Source organism: Ovis canadensis, chromosome 3, assembly GCF_042477335.2.
Source record: "Ovis canadensis isolate MfBH-ARS-UI-01 breed Bighorn chromosome 3, ARS-UI_OviCan_v2, whole genome shotgun sequence".
Lineage (NCBI taxonomy): Eukaryota > Metazoa > Chordata > Mammalia > Artiodactyla > Bovidae > Ovis > Ovis canadensis.
The window spans coordinates 197,432,999-197,455,995 of NC_091247.1; the positions used below are offsets into that span (position 1 = coordinate 197,432,999).

Below are 22,997 nucleotides of genomic sequence, written 5' to 3' on the forward strand. Positions count from 1 at the left end.
TGGCAACCCACTCCAGTGTTCTTGCCTGGAGAATCCCAGGGACGGGGGAGCCTGGTGGGCTGCTGTCTGTGGGGTCACACAGAGTCTGACATGACTGAAGCGACTTAGTAGCAGTAGCAGCAGCAGGGTATATTTGAGAATTTGGGAACTTTGGAGGAAACTTACCATAACTTTGGTGTTACCCATTTCTTCACTTAATAGTTTTGGGATATCAGACAAATACTTTGTAAGCCATGGTTCCCTCATTTGTATTTGGGATGATACAATTACATATCTTATATAGTTGTTTTGAATATTAAATGTGATTATTTTATGTATATCACAGATACTGGTAGAAAGTACTCAGATATTGAGAGCTATCACTTTTAAATTACTAAAAATTATTCTGAAGGAGATAAATGGTAAAACATCAAACAGTGGGAGCTATTACTGGGAATAGATCATGTCTTTGAGAGAAGTATGAGACTGGAGTTTCTAGGGTGACCACGTTCTTGAAGTGTTGTGGAAGAACACTAGTTGGCCAAAAATGTGATCTGAGGAAAATTCATATATTTATTCTAACTAACCAAGTAATAATACAGAAGAGTGTGAGGATGGAAAAGCCTTGAACTTATAGACCATTGTATGTCAATTTTCCTGCATAAATGTGTTATGGGGAATTGAAATGTAGGACTTTGAAAAGAAAGAGATGTTATTGAATTTCTTAGGTGTGTTTCTAAAGAAATTCAATTACAGGACTTTATTCTACTCTAAGGCACAGTTTTAATCTGCCCCTGATAGATCAGTGGTGAGTTCACCAGGTATTTGGTGAATGGCTCACAAATGTACATTGATTGGAAGTTCTTTTGTTTTTTTTTTTTAACATTTTGTGACAAAGTTAAATAACTGCAGGGGAAGAAATAAGTGAATATTTTCTTAATGTCCATTGAGGCAGGTTAAGGCAGTATGATATTGGTATTGTCTGACACTGGTATTAAATTCATTGTAGTTATAATATTAAAAATTTCATTTCTCAAAAATAACCTTACAAATTCCATAAACTGATAATAGGAGCATATATCAAATATTAAGATGCTATCTGTACCTGTGACTACATATTTTAGTTATTGAAATAGAAGATGTTCAACAATTCTATTTTTAAGTAGGGGAATGGACTTTCTTCCTTTTAAAATGAGAAATATTAGAAAAAACTGGCCTGAAACAGTGCCTGAAAGAGGTTAAATTTGGAAATAACTTGTTTGTCGTTGTAAAAGATTCTGATGTTTCTTTGAGAATTCTCCAGCAGTATTCACTAGCATATCTTATATTTTCCTAGCTTATGTGAGTATCATTTTTATATCTACAATAGAAACAACATAAGCTCAAAAGCACACTTTTTTCAGCTTCATCCCATTTTCCATAATACTGCTACAACTATGTCAAAGAGACTCATTAAATGTTTTATGGGCTTTCTGTTGTAGTTTGTGCTTTGGTTCCCTCTGAAGATGTATTTATATTCATATCAGTGTTTGTAGATCATTTTGTATTTCCCACCAATTTAATTATTGTTCAGTAAGTTCTTGTCATTGCTTTTCTTTCACTTGTTTTTGGTTTTAACTTTGCTTATCATATTTACCTTGGGGAGCCTGCATATGAAACAATTACTTTGAATTTTGCTCATATATATTTTAAAAATTAGATTTATTGGAAAATTTTCTTGATTCTACTTTTAAGGCCACAGGCTGTAGCATGCTGTTAAGCACTTAATAAATGTTCAGTGAATGATAAAGTGTATCCCAGTCTACATACATTATGAAACTTCCTGGAGATCTACCTATAATAGTATGGGAAAATCACATTGAGGTAGACATTAATTCTAATGTACAAAATACCAGATATATAACCAATTGAATATCTTAAACTATTCAGGTAATTGATAAATAATATAGATTTATTTAACATATATGTGCCAGTTACTAGCACATATTTAATATTTCAACATTTTAACATTTAATGTAAAATAAAAAGATTTTTAGTAATAATTTATCATTAAGCGTCAGGTTGCTTGGATCAGTTCAGTTATTTAATAAAATTACCAATGACAGGATTTGAGAGAATATTTTGAAACTGCCTTCTCTTTTGCTGACTTCTAAAATCTTGCAAAAGATATTAATTTGCAAGGTAGAATTAAAATGAAAGAAAACTTTTGCAACCTAGAGAGGTACATTTAAAACTATTTCATTTATCAAATGCAGTACTAATTTAGTGACAGTAAGATTATATCATTAACAATTATGTAAAAGCCTTTTAAATCACTTAAAAAAATCCCATGTACCATCTTGGGATTTTCACTGAACTATAAATTCTGGAATGTTATTTTATTGTGTATTATGGTATCAAACGTGAAATAAGACCTGGCTTCAGGAAACAAATGGGCCACTAACCAGTTGTAAGACTTTAAATTCCTTTTGCCCAAGTTTAAACACTGGGAAACTTATTAGGAATATACATACCCATACACTTTTCTATGCTGCATATGATCTGTGAGTTAATCTATGTGAACAGAATTCTTTATGAGCTTGGAGTTCCATTCATTTAAATTATCATTAGGATATTCATTATTATTTCTGACAAATTTTCTATCTAGTTCCTACCCTGTTTCATGCCATTTAAGGATAATTTTCCAAGACATACTTTGTGTTTTTGAAGGGCTACAGCAATGTTTATATAAAATATTAAGATCTTAAACTAAGTTATAAACCATTTAACAGTTTCCTATATGTCCTTTTTTGTTTATTTGGCATGTGTGTGCTTACACATGCACATATTAAATGTCTATAAAAACAAAGCCAAAGATAAGGGTGATTCTGATATGAGCATCTTTCCTTTACACTACAGTTGGCCTCAAACACTCATACTGTCTTTCTTACCTGCTCTGGTGACCTTCTGAATCAGAGTTTTAGAGAAACAACCAGAGGTAGTAGCTGTAGCAAGATAGCAGCTGGGACCATACGGATCTCAGCATCCTGCCTTATGGCCATTATCTTTGTTTCTATCTTTATGCTGCCACTGTGTCTCCTTCTTGTGTTCTCCCTGCATCCTCTCTTCACTGCCTCCTCCTCTTCCTGACCCCAGCTCCCCATTGCCCCTTGTAACTTACCCTTCCTCCTTCATTTTTCTCTGTTGATACAGGATGAAACAAGATTCCCTAATTAAGTCTTAAAAAAAAAAAGACTGTTTTAAAGTGTATGTAGCCAGGCGTGCTACCATTTCCTAAATCCCATAACCAACATTAACAATAGAAAAATTATTTTGTATACTTTATCAATTAGACTATATTAGGTTGTAGGGCCCTTAAGTGCTGAAATAATAGATATTTAAAATAAATGCAACAACTTTCTCATTTTTCTCTGTAGGAATGGGTTGTTGCTGTAATAAAAAATAATTTGAGGCTAATAACAAGAAAGTATAATGAGTAATATCCTTTCCCCTTCCCCAACTGCTGAAAATGAAAATCATGTCAGCATCCAGTCATTTTTGCCACATCCCTTGTTAACAGCTTTTTCAGGGTGGGTCATGATTCTGTGTTTTGTTAGTGTCTTAACTCCATAGTGACATGCTTAAATCTTATTCCACATTGATTTTGTAGTGTATATATGTGTATTTTTAGGATAGTCCATGAATGATGGACCTCATTATTAAGTTATTATCAACTTTGGCAAAAATTTTATAACCTTTGAGCGAAAAATAAATTGATTAATATAATAAGGTTAATAATTGATTTTGCTCTTTGGAATTTGTGTGTGCTGTCTCACTGTGTATGTCTAAAAAAGTAAACTTACTGTCTGACTGTCGCCAGGAAAAAAAAGTGGGACCTAATCAAACTGCTGTGGGGTCAACCCTTGTGGTTTTAAAGGCCCTTAATGTTGTCCAGCTGCAAAATAAAAGGGATTGGGAGGGGAAGCTAGGAGTGGAGGGGGTTGGGGGGGAATGTGTGGAAAAGAACAGGGAGTCTGGCTTTTATTTTTTTTTTTTAAAGTGAGTTCAGTGCCAGCCTGGACATTGGCTGTGCAGACTATTGAGCCATTGTCTGCTCCATTTCCAGAATAGCCCCCAGTTAATCACTTCGGCTTTGAAGGGAATTTCCTCGTGGAATTCTCCACAGAAAATCTAATCAACTGACCTGCCCTCTCAACAATGGAAGGCTTTTTTTTCTCTCTTTCCCTTATTGGGGCGGGCTCTGTAGTGTAGCCTTTTGTGCCGAATGAACCCTCCCAGTAGGAGTGGAGAGCGTGTGTGAGTGACTGAGTGTGTGTGTGTGTGTGTGTGTGTGTGTGTGTATGAAGAATGCACACTATCTCATGTTGGTGAGTGTGTGCTTACTCCCTGACCAGATGCTGCGGTGCACGGGGCAGCCACCATCTCTGCATGCGTGTCTGTGTAAGTGTCTCTCTCTCTCTGTGTATGTGCCTCTGTGCCTCTGTCATTTCATGTCAAAGGTACATTACCTGATTACCTTCCTCGCCTGCCAGATTTTTATCTAGATAATTGGAACTGCTATGGAGGCTGTGCCTTGCCAGCCAGCTTAGGAGCTGCAGAGCCCTAGTTTGTCCACCTTGTTATCTGTGGCTGCCTGGGCAGAGGAAATTAAAGAGATCCCCAGCCAGGGGAGCGCTTCCTGCCCGACTTCCCCAGCCATCCCAAGCAGGACAGTTTGTGAGGACCATCTTTTTGTTTTCATCTGTTGGTTTGGTTTGGGGTTCTGTTCCCTGGAGTGTGTGTTATTTTGGCACGTGGATACCTAGTCCCCTCCACCTCGCACATCGTGTTTTATGGAGTTTGGAGCTGAGGAAACTTTGGTTGGGTTGCCAGGACGTTCGCACCACTTTGTGGAAAGCGCGAGCTAACAGTGAGACCGACAGAGTGAGTGACAAGTTGTTTACAGGTTTCCTTGAAGGGGCCTCTGCTATATTTCAATCTGTCAAAGTTGCTTTTCTTCCCTCAGAACAATGCCTGATTGTTGTGTGCAAGTGTGTGTGTGTATGTGTGTGTGTGTGTGTGTTTCCGTGTGCGCACGGAGAGAGCCTAGAAAAGGGTGAGAAGGCATAACAATTCTTTGTGTAAAAATGCTATTACTAACATTTAATCTTTTTGCTCAATGAGTTAATCAATGCAGTTGAATCGGGGTTGGGTTCGTGTACAGATTTCTCGTTTAATCAGTAGCAAATGCATTTTCAAAAATCATATTTTGTGTATGTATGTGTGCATGCGTGTGCGACTTTTATTATTTAGAGGAGAGAGTATGGGAGACACACTAAATGAGTTGACTTCTCACATTTGGTGATGTCTAGAAGGGAGAATTAAAAGGAAAGGACAGGCACCCTGAGGTTGTCTAGTGCCTTGCAGCCCGAGTGTGCGGCTGGAGGAGGGGGGAGCGGCCAGACCCCGCTGCTGGAAGTGTGCTACCCCTTTAAGAGACTGGTCAAGGAGTCCTAGGAGTGGGAGGGGGGAGAGGGGGAGAGGGGGGAGAGAGAGACTGAGAGAGAGAGTGAGAGAGAGAGAGAGAAAATCAATTGGTTTAGAAGGTTTGGACTCACTTGACAGGTTCAGTTGGAGACGATCATAGGTGGCTGCTGTGACAAAGGGAAATTGTGCTTTTCCAGCATGCTTACTGACCCTGATTTACCTCAGGAGTTTGAAAGGTGAGTACAGTTTTTCCCCTCTGATATATTGAAGTGCAACTCTCCCATTTTACAGTAGTCTCTGAATCCACTGGAAGATGCTCGCCTAAAACGTGTTTGTTAGAGAAGCTTTTAGCGAGTGCTTCTGCAGTCTTGTTAGCTGATTTTTGTTGTGATTGCCCAGACCAAATGGAACTGATTTGCAAAGTCTCCGAGATCTCTGCTAATGTTTCTAGGTTGTGTCCTATAACAGGAAATTAAATGAACATTAAGCATCTCTCTCTTTCTCCCACTCTCTGCTTTTCTCTTTCTCATTCACTCTCTTACTCTCTTCCTTCGTTGATATTTTTCTCCCCTTCCACACCTTTTTAAAATGCTTTTGTGCAGAATGTTACCATTTTCAACATCTCTGTGTCGTAATTTCTGGGGTGACAGAGGGCTTTGGTGGTGATTAAAACGGACGCTATAAGTTCCTATTTGATCCTTCTGTAAAACTTTGGAAGCTGCTCAGTAAAGCACATGATCTTTTGTTGATATAAGAGAGCAGATTTTTTTTTTTAAAGAAAATGTAACATCACAGTAATCTATTAGTACACTACTCTTGAAATGTCAAAAAAAAAAAAAAAAGAGAAATGGGGATGATCCCTTTCTAAGTTTTGTGGCCACTTTTTGCACTGTCTTAAGTTAAATTTTGATTTATTTTATTTTCTATTTTGCTCTGTGGGAATAAGTTTTTTGTTATTATTATTTCTTATTAGAGAAATATGTGCTAATACCCTTCCATTTGATGTTGTTGCAAGTAAAGAGAGCTTTGAAAGAATTTTAGCCCTCTTCGTGTTCCTCTAAGTACACATTGCAATTTTAAAATTTGAGTTCTTATCCCAGCATAAGTTCATTTTTTGGAACTATAAATAGAATTTTGTTTGCCATTAAAAAGAATTCAAACTTTGTATTCTGTATGGTGAATTAGAAAAAAAAAGCTAAAAAAAGCCAGGATGCATGATACCCAGGCTTTTTTTTTTTTCTTTTTCATGAAAGCTACCTTCTGTATAAACATTTGTTGTATCTGACTATGCAATGCAAGCTAGGTGCTAGACCAGCTGGTTAAAAATATGCTAAGTCAAGCTGTTCATCGCTCAAAAGACTGAATTTGATATGAAAAGACGAAAAAAGAAAGGACAAAGATTAAAACATTCTAGAAGTGAAGCAGTGGAAGAGAAGAAGGGTATTGAGAATAAAATAATGCTTGAATATGGTCATATATTAGAGAAACCAACATCAGATCAGGGAAGAAAATAAAATAGCCAGTACATATACTTTAATACTGTCTTCTTTCTTTCATTTCATCTTCTTTTTTTAAAAACTTAAGATGCATCTTCACTACATAATTCCAGCGAATGCCTGAGCTTTCTTAACAGTTTTGAGTGATTTTTTCCCCCAAAGTTCTGTATATTAACTCTTTAGAATAGTTAGTTTTTTTTGGTAAACATAGCCTGTTTCATATGTAGATACTGAAGTTGTTTATATTGGAACATACTATCGCTTAATACTACAGTGAGTTTTCTAGTATGTACAGAACAGCACGAAATGATAGTATACTTTAACTCTATACTTTTCAGAAATAAAACTCTGAGTCTGATTTGTAAGTCTGTTAACTTGACTGTTCTTATAAAAAGGTAGTTACATATTAACAGGCTGTAGCCTATTCCTTTATATAGGCAAGCTTTCCTGCTGTGAACTTTATTTGTATCTCTTCAATTATCTCTTTTTAAACTAAACTTTTCCATTTGCTATTGTGATACTCAAATCTCTTAACATTTTTTTTTCCTCCTAGTGAGAATTTCATTTTTTATCACCCAGAGGCATGCTTTTCTAACTGCCTAATTAGATAAGCAAGTGATAATCAATAGAGTTGTCAGTATAGACAGCATATTTGGAAATATTAGTAGCTAAAATAATTTTGAAAAATGTCCTACAGTGTAAAATTTCTTAATAATTTCCCCTGTGGTTATAATTGGTAGTACATACAAAATCTCAGTAAACCATTACTATTTGTTTACATTGAATATGTACGGCTGAGAGTATCTATAGTTACCCACACAGAGTATATATCATGCAGACTCAATATTGAATATTTATATTCTCCATGGGAGGTATATATGCTGTAATTATACTACTCTCTTATATAGTCAGTGTTCTTTTTGCCTTTTCAACTCTCTGCAACTTTCATTGAATATGTAGGTCATTTCTATCAAGTGTTAATTTTTATTCTATTTGCTCACCTGATATAGATGAGTAGTTCACTCAAACTTAGTCATAAATTCAAAAAGAAGACTTTTAAGTTTCTATATGAAATAAAGAAGATTGTTCTGGAGGGCATTAATAAGTTGCTTAGAGTTTATGTATTTTGGAAGTTGTAATTTTTTTTTCTAGTTTCGATTAAAGTCTTGACTATCTTCTATTATCCTTTGCAACCTGTAGACTATTTGAAACTTTAAGGAATATTCAAAACAAGTATCTGGATCAAAATTTAGATGTAGATTTCTATGTCTGTATTATCAGCTGTAGAAATGAACATGATCAATACTGTTCTAAACAGTTGTTAAATAATTCAGAAGCAGTAACAATTTCATTGTCTGCTAAAAAATATTCAAGAGGTAAAATAAAAAGTGATTACAAAAAGTAAAGAATTTGAAATACTTAATTTTTATTTTCAAACATCTCTAACATAACTGATTATAATTAATGAAAAACATAGTTCTCAGGTGGGTGAAAATGTAAAGCATATTCTAAGGAATTATTTGTAAGCAGTTTTTTACATCATCCTATTTAGAAGAAAGATAACTGGCAGCATAGTCTAAATGTTAGTAATAGTGTCTAGAAGGAGAGCTTGAACTCTCCTAAAATTTTTTAAATGTAGATAGTGAATTTATATTTTTACCTGAAAATAAATAATAAAAATTGTGACTAAGGGCTTCTCCTTTCAGAATATCATTTATTGTTTTCATATTCTTAGAATGAAAATATTTAAAACACTTGTCTTAAATAGACATATCAGTTTGTTTCTGGTAAGTGATAAAAGTATTTTGTTACTGTCAATAATAATTCTATTTTTCCTCATGTATATATTTATCCTATTTGATTATAATAGTTTTATGACCAAGGTACTTGTTACACTTTCTGATCGCTTTAATGTTAGAGACTTCATTAAAAAGCTAGTATAACATGATTGCTTAAGAAGACAGTCTGTTAATGTCTAGAAAAAAAAAAAAGTTGAGCTTGAAGGTAGTGGAATGAAGCAAATTAAGCTTGTAATAGCACCTATTTGATGGCTTCTCTCAAAACGGGTGCAAACAACACACTGCCAGTTTTCTACATGTTGAAGGGAACACTACAAGAGTAAAATCTTCTGCAATAAAAATTTAAATTATTATTTACTTTATATTCACATCTAATTTACATATGGTTATATTGACTAAAGAAATAATTTTTCATATTACAAAGTTTGTTTTTCTGAAGAAAGAAATATGCATCAGGTATTATAAAAAATTAAAATTTATAATTACTGTGAAAAATTACCATTAATGGGCTGCAAGAATATTTCTGACATTAGTAGTACTTTACCTAAAGTTTGGCCAGAGTAATAAAATACTTATTACTAGGGACAGATTCATACAGCTTAATTTCAGCCTCTTTTTTTTTTAAAAACCATTGTACTCATTAGTGGATACATTCAAGTTAGCAGGTAACCCCTAGGTGTGAATCAAAGGAAAGTTTTCCGCTCACATTCTGTCAGCTAATGGCACCTGTAAACCTATTTAAGTCTGATAGTATATTTTCAGGATGTTCTGATATTTGCCTTTGTTCATTTTATTTACTCACTATTACTTTGTAGAGGAAAAGGTAACTACAACTGATTATAGATTTTGATTACCATCCCAATAATTTGCAAGCTAACTTAGCTAAGATATTAGCTTGGAATACAGCCTGCGTGAAGCAGTAGACAAACTGTACTTCTATCACACTCACCCTGGAGGACTGTCCTGAAGACTTAGCAGGCAAACCCGACCGATTCCCAAGAGCAATTAAGGGTTAGATGTCAGGTAGTTCGGTGTTTAGCAGGCTGATAGATATAGAAATGTGTGGATGTTAGGATTACTTCACACATTGGTATGTTCTTATCTTGTGTTTTTAAAGTATAATAAGCGTACAATAATGTATTTATCTGTGCTTAGGGAGCTTTTAACTAAAGTCTGTGTATGTACCATACCTGAGAGGCAAATAATAAGACCTGTTCTAATACTTGAGCACATTACTCCTCCATAGAGCTGGAAGCTTTTTCAAATGGATTACATTCATAATGCATTTAGAAAGCAAAATTACATCCATGGATAAAGTCTGATTTTTACTGTCTGTTCTTTCCACTATCAATTCTCCAGTCACCTAATGAGTATGTGTATAATGCAGATGTGTATTACGTATGTTGAATACCTCCCTTTCTATAGACTAGTTACGTGTAACTGATAGATTTTGGTTTTCTTCCATAATTTGTTACTCATTTATAATTCCAATGAGGTTAACTAACAACATGGAAAATAAAGCAGTCTTGATATTTCTCCTGTTGGGACTTAAATGTAGTTTAATATGTCAGGTTTCTGACTCAGGTGATGGCACTCAGATAGAAATATGTTCAAAGATTTAACCAAAACATGAAATATCTTCCTTTTAAAGGAAATTTTTTGTTGAACAAGAAATGGACCAAAACATAGCAAATTCTTTCTTGCTTCATTCATTCTGTCTCTCCCCCCCCCACCTTTTTTTTCTTTTCACTGATTGAGAGCTTTGTCATTTATACTGAATATAAGGTTTGAATGTTACATAGATGAACATAATCAAGTGATAATCCTGGAGAAGAAAAAAATTTAAAGACTGATAATAGTTTGCTTCAACAAACAGCATTTATTTGGACTTTCTTTAGGAGAATGCCTCCTAATTCTTCATTTCAATCAGGAACTAATAATGGTGCAGGAGGTGACCTTTTCATCCTTTCTGACTTCTGTGTTTTCTCCTCTAGTTTGGAGGCTGCTCTTCCTCCTCTTTAGCATTATCTATTCTTCTCTTCACTTACTAGTTGAGAGTCCATACATCCCTGGAGATACTGTGGCGTGTGGTTCTGCTTGTCCAATAGGGGGATGTTGTGTTTCTCCACACTCAGTATCCTTTTCCCTCCGAGCCTGAGAGTAAAACCTCAGCGGTACTCCCTGCCTTTGCCAGCCTGAGGAGTCAGAGACTCAAAGTTGTTCCCAGCTCTTGCGCCTTCATTGTAGAGCTGCATTTCTGCTCAGTGGGCTGCCGAGAAGGACCAGACCGAAACAAGATTTAGAAGAATTCTGGTGAGAACTGTTTATAGGGATATGGTATTTTAAAAGAATGTTGTAAACAAACAGAATTGTGGCATAAACAAAGATAATTAGCATAAACAATGTCGTTTTAGGACAGGTGGTTTTAAAAAACAAACAAAACAAAAAACCCAAATATGAACCCAACTTGTATGCTGCCAGTTTGGAACCACTGAACCTTAATCTGTACTTCATGAGAATTACCCAGGTTTGTTGATAAACTTATTAACATGCTTTTTCTGTTTCTTTTGTATCATTTTCCGGTCATTATGCCCTTTTGTCACCCAGCTTGAAAGTAATTAATCTATTACAAGGTAGTTTAAGGACTTTTTCCCCATAAAACTTGACAGAAGGAAAACTAAAAACAAAAGCTTGTGGTGATTGTTCGTAGACATCTGAAATCGGTGTCGAAGCTTAAATCAGTTCAAACCTGAACTCAGCTCATTGTATTTCAAATCTCTCTTTCTTTTTATGTAAGTGACATTTCAGTCACTTGGCTGTTTAGTATTAATACATTTACTTTGGTCTTGCCTTGAAATTCAGAGATTTCTTGCTATGGCTGAATCATTACTTATGTTTTATGTTTATTTCTAAGTGTTGCTTATGTCTGCTTCCTATTTTCTCTATAACTTAGTGAAGGTGGTACAGCAGTATATAAATGTGGCTGGTGATCATGCAGAATGAGGATGCTAACTATTGTGAACTACATTATTTAAACCTACTACTCTGTTGTGATGAACTTTTATATGCAGACATGTAGGTTTATCACTAAATGACATTTTTTTCTTAATGCCTTGTACTGGAATATTTTGATTTAGATGAAACGTGAAGTGTAGAGAACAGAAAGCTGTTTTTTTTTTTTCCTTGCATTAAGGACCAAAGTTCTTTATGGGAATTAAATTTTTTTTTCTATTTGTTTTCTCATGGAGATTGGGGATCAGGAATTCAAAGTAGGTATTTCTAGTATTCTGTAGCCCTTTTCTTTGCTGAAATGAAAGCATTTGTGAATGAGTTTTGGTTTCTTGGAGTTATAAAGATGTGTGTAAACTAGTAAACCATGTCTCATTCATGTGCTATGGAGATTTCTCGTACTTCAGGACAAAAATAATTTGGCTACTAACGAATTAGGGCTACCTGCCAGTGCCAACACATACTGTAGGTAAGAGGAACACTATAAAGAAAAGCTTCTGGCAGCAAATCCGTTGAAACTTTCATATGTGACAGTTTCTATTTCTGCTCTTCACATCTTTGAAAGAACGTGTTTTTTAGAAAAGAAAATGTTAAAAAACAGAAGATATAATCTTTCTTTAAAATGTATTACTAGCTTCATTTTTAATATTTCTCATTGTGGAGATGCCTAGAATTTTCCTGTGTTCTTTGCACACATGCCTCCCCTCTTCATCCCGATAAGTTCTGTGACACTGAAACCTAAGAATCAGATGCATTGAGAGTAGATGTAATATGAATTACTGTAGAGGGCTCCCCCCAAAAAAGGTACACTCAAAACCTTACAAGATTTTTATATTGGCAGTTTAAGAGAGGTTAGTTGGGACACTGAGCAACAATTTCATATAAGATGTGTCCTCTCCTTTAGGGCTTCAGGAACATTATTGAGAAAAGAAAGGAAAGAGTTAACTTGCTTTGCTTGTTGATAGTTTTTTAATCTAGTAGTATAACAGGACACAGGCCCAAATCCTGTTTTCTTGGTATATTTTTAATCAAAATTTATTTTAAATGTAGTGAATCATTTACTTTATTCCTGAATTTGGTTTTGTTTTTATATGAATTAAGATAATGACACCAAGGGGGTAGATTGTTTGAGAACTGATTGTGGAACTTTCATAGAAGGTCTGTTAATTTGTCATTTTAAACAATTTTTATGTAATAAAAGAGCATCCTAATGAAAAAAAAAGCACAAAGATTGAAAGCGAACAATATGCCTTCATGTAAGAGAACACAAGATGAAAAAGTAAAGCTTTATTTATGCTATTAATTTTTCAGCGACAGTTAGGATAAGTTCTAAACATTGACAAAGTTCTAAAACATTTTTATTCTAATTCTGGAGTCAAGGTATTACTTGTTTGCTTACATTTCTTCCTTTGGGTTATTTACCCTGAGCCAGAGTTTGTTGGGCAATAATTTACAAAGTCCAAAGACTTTTTTTAAACTCGTTTCTTGATGTCCTTTTGTTTCAACCCCCATTTAAAAATTTTGCTATTCAGTTTCGTAATATGTTTGGGAAGAGTTTGCAGGAAGGTGTCATAAAATTAATGTTAATATTTTTTCTTTTTTTATCAGCACTACAAGAGATCTATGTTGAAGATTTGTTAGGACAGTGTGTAGTGAAAGGAGTGAACTGGTAATCAAAGTTCAATTTTCTGATTCATTCACTAATTCAACTTTGACCTTGAATGAGTGATAACTGAATATTCAATATCAGATTCAGATTTTCATCTCCCCCACAGTATCATCAGGATGTGAAGAAAACTTTTAATATGCAAAGTACCATTATCCAAGCAGAACACCTTGGAGTGGAAAAACAAAGATAAAAACAAATGTTCCTTCTGAGACAAGTACTCTGTTTCTCTCTAGTTCTAAACAGAATTTGGGAAACAGAGGAAAATGTATTGTTTTTAAAGCCCTAAGGACTGTGGGAGATAAATATGATAGTGTAATCTTTTCTTAAAATTTTAGCATTACTGGAAGAATAAAATGGATCTGATTTGACCTATAAATAGTTTCAGAATATTTAATGCTTTAAAAGCATTCTTTTAAAGAAAGAAAAGCATATCCAGATGCTCCTGATATCAATTTAAGGAATAAAAGTGAAGAAGCAGAATAAATAGACTTTCAAAAGTAAATTAAAAGATAATTGGGAGTCACTAACAGTTATGCAAATAATTTATTTTGAAGAATATGATAAACACATATACACATACAAAAGTTTGGAATTCAGGAGAAACTTTTTTGCTTATAGAATAAGGCAATTTTAAATAAATTGATTTTGAACAAATCATACTAAATCCTGATGAAGCTGTAGTTTTGGGGAGAAAATTTTGAAAGGAAGAATATATTTTGTAAAAGTACAAAGCCCATTCCCGCTTTCTCATTTGCAGCACAGAATCTTATGATATGAGCAATAAGGACATATAATAATATTCTAGCTTTAAAAATTGGAAGGTCAGATTGTAGTTCATATTTAATGGAAAATTTGCATTCAAGAGGTTGGCTAAATCAAGATATGCTTGAGTAATATTTGAGGATATTTGAGATTTCTGGTTGAGATTAGAAATTTAAGTGCTAAAATATTGACACACATATAAAATGACAGTTTCTTAGTGGATTTTTAGTATTTCTCCTAATGCATAGAATAATTTCCTCTTTTTTTTTTTTGGTAGAAGTTGACATTTTTCAATGTCTTCAATGATTTGCTTTTAGAAGTTTAACAGAATAGAAACTGTTATTAGCTGGGTATAAGTTCTCAAGATCAGGTTCTTCTGTACATAATGAAAAGAAATTTGGGGTCTTAGTGTATGCATCTGTAACATTTGAAGATGGGTTGGGCAATCTCTAAAATCTCTTAACTCCTCTAACATCTCATTGCTTTGAAATAAATACATTTGAAAGATTCCTAGCACCTTACTCTAGTGATCAGAATTCTTACATTTCTGCATCTACTTGGGGACAGACTATCTCATTCAACCAGCCTTTAACATGTGGAATCACTTCTCAATTTCCGTGTCAATAGAGCAATGTTGTGCAGGAACATGCAACCATAGTATATTTTAGGAGTTCTAAATCTAAGTAGTATGTATAATTCTTACTCAGTATTAAGTACTCAGATATGCTGTGTACTATTTTGAATCTAAATGTTTCAAAAAAGATTCACAGTCTAGATGTTTGAAACTCTCAGGTGCATCAGATTCCTAGCCTCAACTTTTATAAGTATTGTAAAAAAAAAAATATATATATATATATATTATATATAGATTGTTAAACAAGGCACTAAGGGGGGGATATGAAAAGCAGGAGAGTGGCATTTTAAGTCAAAGAGCTGAAAGTCTATTTACAAAAATTAGATAAAATAAGAAAATGAAGACTGGACAGTAGAGCATTAGGACAACGGTAGGGGAGGGCGGATAGCTCTGGACAGTGTATGTCTTTATATGAATAAATAAAACATTGGCCTGGAAAGTGGCAAGATCAACTAAGATTGCAAATAGGTAGTCCAAAGAAAAATTTTAAGTGGTTCTCAAAATAAATTAGACAACTATTAGTATTAGCATCAGGCCAGTCAACCTAATATGCATTAGTAGTTGGCAATGTCAGGAAAATGTTAAACAGTAGGAAGCAAGAAGTAGAGGAACAGCCAATGAAAGATGCATTAAAAACCTATATAATCTGAGAGGGGCAAGTATCATATATTGCTAACATCTTCTGTTTGGCAGATTTTGTGCTTTTCTAAAACCACAATATTTTGGGCATAAAGTTAGTTATTCTTGCCTGGAGAATCTCATGGGCAGAGGAGCCTGGAGGGCTGCAGTGCATGGGGTTGCAAAAGAGTCGGACACAGCTGAAGCGACTAAACAACAAAATACTATCAGTTACATAATCTTTGACTACATACCCAATGACCTTCTGCGTTATCTATATTTTGAAAATATGACTGGGGCATCAGGAAGTCTCTGTAAAAATGAGTTGTAAATTTCAAATATAGATTTATATATTTGAGATAAGATAGGTATTAAGTATATGTTAAGATTAATTATTTGCTGAATAATTATGATGGTGAATTTTTTTTTATTCTATTCCTGCCAGTTTAATTTAGGAATAAGGAATAGATTTTATTCTCTTATGCTTCTGGAACAGGTATAAAGGATGTTTAAAAAATTTAAAAAAGCAGAAGAGAACCGTATTGAACCAGAATTATATTTAGAGGGAGGGAAATGTGCAAATTTCCTACTGTTAAACAAGAAAGAAAATCTGGAAGTTATCCCAGTTGGGCAACTTACTGCTAATATATTTTATAATCCAGCATTTAGTGATATACAAAGTTGGCATATGTTCCCAGAGTTTCTAAATCAAGAATTAAAACTTTATGATGTATAAGTCACTTACATTTTTTGGGTTTCAGCCATACATCTATAAAATGGGCTTTAAAATGAGTATAAAATTATTTATCCTCTGATGCTAATGAGGCATCTTAAACTTATGAAAATTGATAAAAATATTTGGATATCTCTGAATACAAGCCATTCAATTCAAACTTGAAAACTAGGTTTAATTCTGGACAATATAAAATGGTCAGAACGTCAAGGAAAAGTGTATATTTTTGTTTTATATTTGAAAATTATTTTAGCATATAAAATATGTGTAAGAAATTTATTGACTTATTTTTAAAAATTTATAATTAAGACAAGTATAATGGTTTTACACGTACTTATGATTATTGATCCCAGGTAACTTGTACCTAAATAGCAGCAATATAGCTATAGTTTCCTCTGACTGCTTACTGCTAGTTATGAAATACCTAAAAGCACATCTCTTCCCATTTTATGTGTAGGAAATCTGATACATCAAAAGTTTTTTTTTTTTCATGAAATCTGTATAACATGTATTTAAGGAATGAATTTTCTGATTAAACATATTCCTATGCCTTAACCTATGCAAATTAAAATTCATTTATTTGTGTAAAATCATAAAAACAAATAATTCTGTAGAACAAATTATTGGACAACAAAAATGATTTTCTGTTACGTTAAAAAGGTCACATATTATTGATTTTTAAATTATTATTTATACACATATTTTGAAAATTAGAAAATTTTAAATAACTTGAGGAAACTTACTTATGCAATCATAGATTTTCATAGTAAAAATAGCATGACTCATTTTGTATTAGCTACCTGTTCCTTTAGACCAGAGGTGAAGCTTGGGAAAATTTATAGATTTCTCTTTATGGGCAGTTGTATAATATGCAAAAAAAAAAAAAACCTACCCCAGAAACAGAACCCTTATTTTTGATATAAAATTGTTTTCCACTGATATAATCTGTTGAAAGCCAGAAGCCATCCAAAGTGCTGATACCAATTTAAGAAGATGATCTTTTGCCTTAATTATACATCTGGGAAATATTAGCTGAACATTTTGTGGAGAACAGTGAATACCTTATTTGCCAGTTGTCTAAAATGCTGCTAATGATCGACATAGTGCCAGTGTTTTGATGGCTCAAACCTAGGCTGAATATGAATACAAAGAACACAGTTGGGGGAAAAAAAAGCACACATTTTATACAAAACAGATTTCAACCATCTGCTTGGCACTTAAGTTTGTGACTATAGGCGATATATGAAAGAGACCACTGTCCACGTTATGAATGCTATCACTTTTATTGGTACCTTAGAAAAACCATAGGGTTTTGCAAGCGTATATAACCAATGATTTTCTTCAGCTAAAGAATGAAAGCAAGGTCCTCGGCCAAAATTTTGTTCTCTCCATAATCTCTTCTATGTCAGTCGTCTTTTCCTAGCAAAGTGGGATTCGCTAAAGTAGGTCTTTAGGGTTAAAATATACCAGACAGCCCTATGCAAGTGGCCCTTAGGAGAAGAACCCCAGATGGTTATGAGATAAAATACTGTTTGCTTTAGGAATAGGTTATATTCCTGAGTCTGTTGCTTGAATACTGTGGTGCATGTCAAATCAGCATGGAAGTTAATGGTCCAGAAGCACTTCTGATTTTAATGCTTTCCCATTTGTTCTGAATTTATAGTATTAAATCAGGCCGTTGCTATTTCGTCACTAGTTCAGTAAGGGAAAATCATACTACCGACAGCAGACTATAAGCAAAATCTAATTGTTTGACCCATTTCATTTACTTTAAAGGTATAGGAGAAATTCTCACTAAAATGATACTGGTGAATATTATATACTAGAAGTTTATAGATTTCTAGAGTAGCAGGTAAGAGATGTTATTGTCTGGTACTTAGGACGTAGTAAGCAAAAAATGAATTTTTGACAAGTCATTTGACCTACTGTATTTTTCTTATCTGAAGTATATTTTGTATTGTAAACATATGGAAAATTGAGTTCATAGAATGTGTTAGCTTACTGATTTGTCTACACTGTATGAATTAGCATAGATATATTGAGACCTTTTTTAGCTTTTGTGGAAGAAATACGTAATTTAGTGAAAAGTATAAAGAAATGTTCTCAAAATCTGTCTGTACCTGTGCTTTCCAATATGGTAGCCACTAGCCACATGCTACCATTGAGCACTTGATATGGGGGTGATCTGAATTGAGATTTGCTGTAAGTACACACTGGAGTTTTGAAGACTTGGTTTGAATGAAAGGATGTAAAATACCCTAATAAGATTTCTTAAATATGATTATGTATTGAAATGATAACACTTGGATATGTTGGCTTAAATAAAATGCTTAAAGTCTTTTCACCTGTTTGTTTTTTACGTTTTTAGTGTGGCAACTTGAAAATTTCAAATTACATATGCAGCTCATATTTGTAGCTTACATTATATTCCTATTGAAATATGCTATTTTATGCCTTTCTGTGGAGGGAGGGAAATTAAAGCGTCTACCTTTGTCTAGATTCCAGTAGTTAACAGCTCAAAAGTGTGGCAGTGCATCAGAAAGATTTAAGTTTTTATTAACAGTCTTCCTTCTTAGCTTTCTTCTACAAGAAGGTGAAATTTTATCACTTTAAAAAAGCCCTAATAGTAACACTGACTTTCATAGATGCTTATATCATTTACCCAGTGGATATTGTCAGTTTCTCTAAACTTCTGTGGAGTTACAATGGAAAAGAAGATGTTTGCCTAGGAATTGTTTGGATTACTTTGGAGATTATATGTTTGAAAGGTACAATTTTATTTACTTTTATGCAACGCAGTATGTCTGTAATTTCTTCACTGGATATAAAGAAGTTGGTGGTAAGTAGGAATACCTTCTCTTTTTGCATCCCAGCTAATACTTCACACAGTTTCTAAACTTGACCCTCAAGATGTTATCCAAGCTCTTTATCTAGAAAGATACCAGTAACATTCAGTGTGTGCCCAGACTGCCTCACAAAAATCTTATCTCTATTTTATGAATGAAGAAGATGAAACAGAGAGAGTTGCCTAATTTATCACAGGTAATAAGTGGCAGAACTGGGGTACCAACTAAAACAGTCCAGCTCCAAAGACCTCACTTTCAACCATGAAAGTATAGTACTGATCTTGATAATAAACTACTTCCATAACTTCATAATTATCATTTATTTTACTGTTAGAAATGTCTTTATTCATTGAACAAATGTATTTCATGTACCTGTTTTGCGAGGAATCATTTTAGTTGCTGAGTAAGTCACAAAATTGCAGACACTGTAAATAAATAACATATAATGATTGTGATATAGACTTCATTTTTCCTCTTGGGATGAATTCATTCATGGCACAAGTGCTAGGTGGTGAAATCCAGACATCTGGACAATTAAATAAAGGGTTTCTTGGTAAAGGTTCCCTGAAACTATTTTTGAGAGATACCAATTTTCAGTGCACATTATGGAGGGAAATTCCTTACTGTGAGAAGTGTAACCATATAAAATTTTTCAAATATCTCTTTCTCAAATCCTTTACAGTGAACTACATACTGCATATGTTTTTATGGACAGGCAGTGCCTTCATTCAGAAAGTATGTCTGATTAGTTTTTGCTATCTTAATTGGGCAACAAGCTTCTTTACTGTAGTTTTTAAGTATGTCAATGTTCACATCTTATATGGTGTTTTATATGAAAATTTGTGATGAATTGGTAAATAGTTAATATGATATTGCTCCTTTGATCTAACTTGTAGCTATGACCTATACTGATTTTATTGGGTGGCAGGCAGAAGTATTGGTAATTTTGAGTAGAAAACTCAACCAGGTATGTGACAGGTAAAAGAATTACAAATTCTTGGGAATAACAAGGCATTTGGGAATGGAGATGAACCTTGTGGTTTTACTACACAGATTTTCCAGTTTCACTATTAAATTTATATATGATAATACAGACATGAGTTGTTCCATGGATCTCTGTTTTATGTGTTGGATCTTTTAAGTGTTTTTTCCATATGTAGATATGGCTATGGTTTCTGGTACTCTCTGATTTCTCAGTACTTATTAGCTTTAGTTCCTGGTAGATCTTGGAATTAGACTGCTAGAATTTATTCTACAACTTCACCGCTTATTAGCTATGTGACTTTTGCAAATGACGTAAACTCCCCATGCCTTAATTTCTTTATCTGTGAAATGGAGATTATAATAATTCCACCACTTAGGTCATTTTGCTGCTTAAATATTAAAGAAAACATATGTAATTTCGTTTGCTCAAGTAATGACTATTATTTCTTCAAACAAATTTTAATCATATAGAAGGAATTCTAAGAATATTTCAAATAATATGGCAAATGATATCAGATAGCATACTAAAAGGTAAATATTAAGTACTTAGTAAATAATTGTGAAGCCAGTGGTTTGTATAGGATTCATTAGAACTTCAGATACTTCCTAAATGGATTAAAATATTAAAAAATAAAATATTCACATCATAGAATAGATATAGTTTACATATCATATAAATATAGTTTATATAGAATGTATTATACACATTTTTTACAGTTACATATAATACATATATTATGCACAGTATATATATTTTTTATAAAGTGTGTATAGATGTATAGACACAAAATAAGGAAAGAGAATTATTTCTAAAATCTTGTCTAAGAATAGCTCTGTGTTTCCTAACAGTTATGAGGTTTATGGTTATCATATTCTGATAAGAATAAAAGCTTACCATTTAATCAGTAATCTCAATTGTTTTAGGGGACTCTGATGTCTAAGGGAGTGATTTATGAATTTGTAAATTGTCTTCAATAGAAATACTGCAGAAGATTCATAAGGCATTCTTCACATTGCCATTTTTAGTAGAGACTAGATAAGAGAAGGAATGTTGAATGATAACTAACTGAAGTGAAGGAAGGCATTTCTATAAGTAGCTAAACTAATGTTTGCCAGGTATGTAGATTTCCTGGTGAAAGGATACTGGCAGAGATCTAAGAAAAGGCTAACATGTCCCTTAAACTATCTCCTTTAAATAACAGTTTTTACATCCAGGCTGTTGCTAAGAGATGAGGAACAATCACTTCTTGACTGAGTTGTATTCTTGCCTATATTGAGGGCACTCCCACCTCTGTCCTTAAATTGACTCTAGATTTAAGACTACATAGAGACAAAGCAAGAAGTTTCCTCAGGAAACACTTTTTGGATCTGCTCAAGTACCTTCAGAGCATCATATTGAGATCATAGAGTTTGGTATAGTACACCATTAGTGGCTATCTTCATTTGAAGCATGTTAAGGCTGTCTGTTATTTATTGTCCACTGTGATAACTGTTTTGTTTGCACATTTTGAACAATCTGCATCTCATTGGACCCTCTGGGTTGATTTCACTTTAAAAATTACCCCAAATTATAAGTGGAATAAATTAACAGTTGATTTTATATGCTTTCATATGATTTAGTAGTACATCTACATTTAGAATGATGTAGACACAGAAACATTCCCGTCTTGATTTATTCATTTTAAAATATTTGGTGAATATTTAATATGTGAATAATTTGGCAACATGAAAGTACACACCAATGTGAATAAATGAATGAGCAGGAGTAGCAAGAGCAGGAATAAAAAGCAGTCTACAGTTTATCATTTTATCGATACAAGAGCATCATTTAAAAGCACTGATTTTTCTTTTTTCCTTTGAAAGCTAAAGTATTTCCCAAACTGATGGGTTTTGTGTAGATATAACTGTTTTAAAGCTGCTATTTATGACAACATATAGGCACTTATAGCTTATGATGTCAAATCTAAATCATAAAAGCTGGAAAATTTTTGATTTTACAAATCTTTTTGAAAATTTCTTACAACCAAAAATAACCTGATAATCAAAAAAATCACAATTATTAAGAGATACAGAATTCTTCTTAATATTTTCCTTTACTTCAGAAAATTCCAAATCTACGAAAAATTTGAATGTGTTGCACAGTGAACATTCGTATTCTTTCACCCTAATTATTAACTTCTGGCCCCTTTGCCTTTTTTTTTTTCTTTTTTGAAAATAAAGGAAATTGCAGGCTAACAGTGGTAAGAACGAGGGTATTTTCCTACATAACGGCAATAAGAGAACATCCAAGAAGTATCATTAGTATAGTAATATTATTTGATATGGTCAATATTTTCTAATTGTCTCAGTAATGCCGTTTTAAAGCTTTTTTTTCTCTTTAAATCCAGGATCAAGTCAAGCATCAATTATTGCCTTTACTTGCAGTACCTCTCTAGGTGCCTTTTAATTGTAAATAATAACCTGCTATCTTTTGTCTTGACATTATTTTAATCTCATATAGTTATTTCACAATCAGAATCTGTCTGGTTGTGTCCTCATGATTAGATTCAGATTACATGCAGATTTTAAAGATAGGTATTATACCATTGTCTTTTAAAAAATCAGACAAGATTGTAATTAGATGGAAGTTCAAATTCTCTTTACCAAATCATGGAGACTTTTTTTTTTTTCTTGGCTTATAGATTTTAAGAGATACCCTCTATCATCAGAAAGCTATCCAAGCCACCGTGATTTGTCTTGTAGACAGTTTGGTGTTTGTTGGTACTAGTTGAGAAAATAGGACCTCCTTAATCCAAGAAACCATGACAACTTATCCATAAAGTCTACTCTGAAGATGCCCATAAGTACCCAAATTTTTTCAGGTAATAATTTAAAAATATTGGTTACAAATCTGTGTAATAGCACTATAAAAGTATATTTTGTTAGCCTGGAATTTATAGCCACAGTGGTCCCTCTTTATGAAAATAATGCTAGAAGTCAAAACAAATTCAGGTCTTTTCCTC

The 22,997-nt window shown here is 33.4% G+C and overlaps 1 protein-coding gene across 25 annotated transcripts in view; it reads left to right on the plus strand.

The window, feature by feature from the left end:
* Positions 1-22,997, plus strand: part of SOX5 (SRY-box transcription factor 5) — a 1,143,569-nt gene that overhangs the window by 679,469 nt on the left and 441,103 nt on the right. The window contains exons 1-2 of one of the 25 annotated variants that reach the window (XM_069581228.1): positions 4,222-4,419; positions 5,584-5,681. The exons of 18 other annotated variants lie outside the window; for them this stretch is intronic. In XM_069581228.1, coding sequence (XP_069437329.1) covers positions 4,408-4,419; positions 5,584-5,681 — 110 coding nt within the window. In that variant the 5' untranslated portion in view covers positions 4,222-4,407. Of the gene's footprint in view, positions 1-4,221; positions 5,075-5,097; positions 5,682-22,997 lie in introns of those variants that run through there. 6 more of the 25 variants (XM_069581237.1, XM_069581239.1, XM_069581225.1 and 3 more) reach the window with 6 other exon arrangements.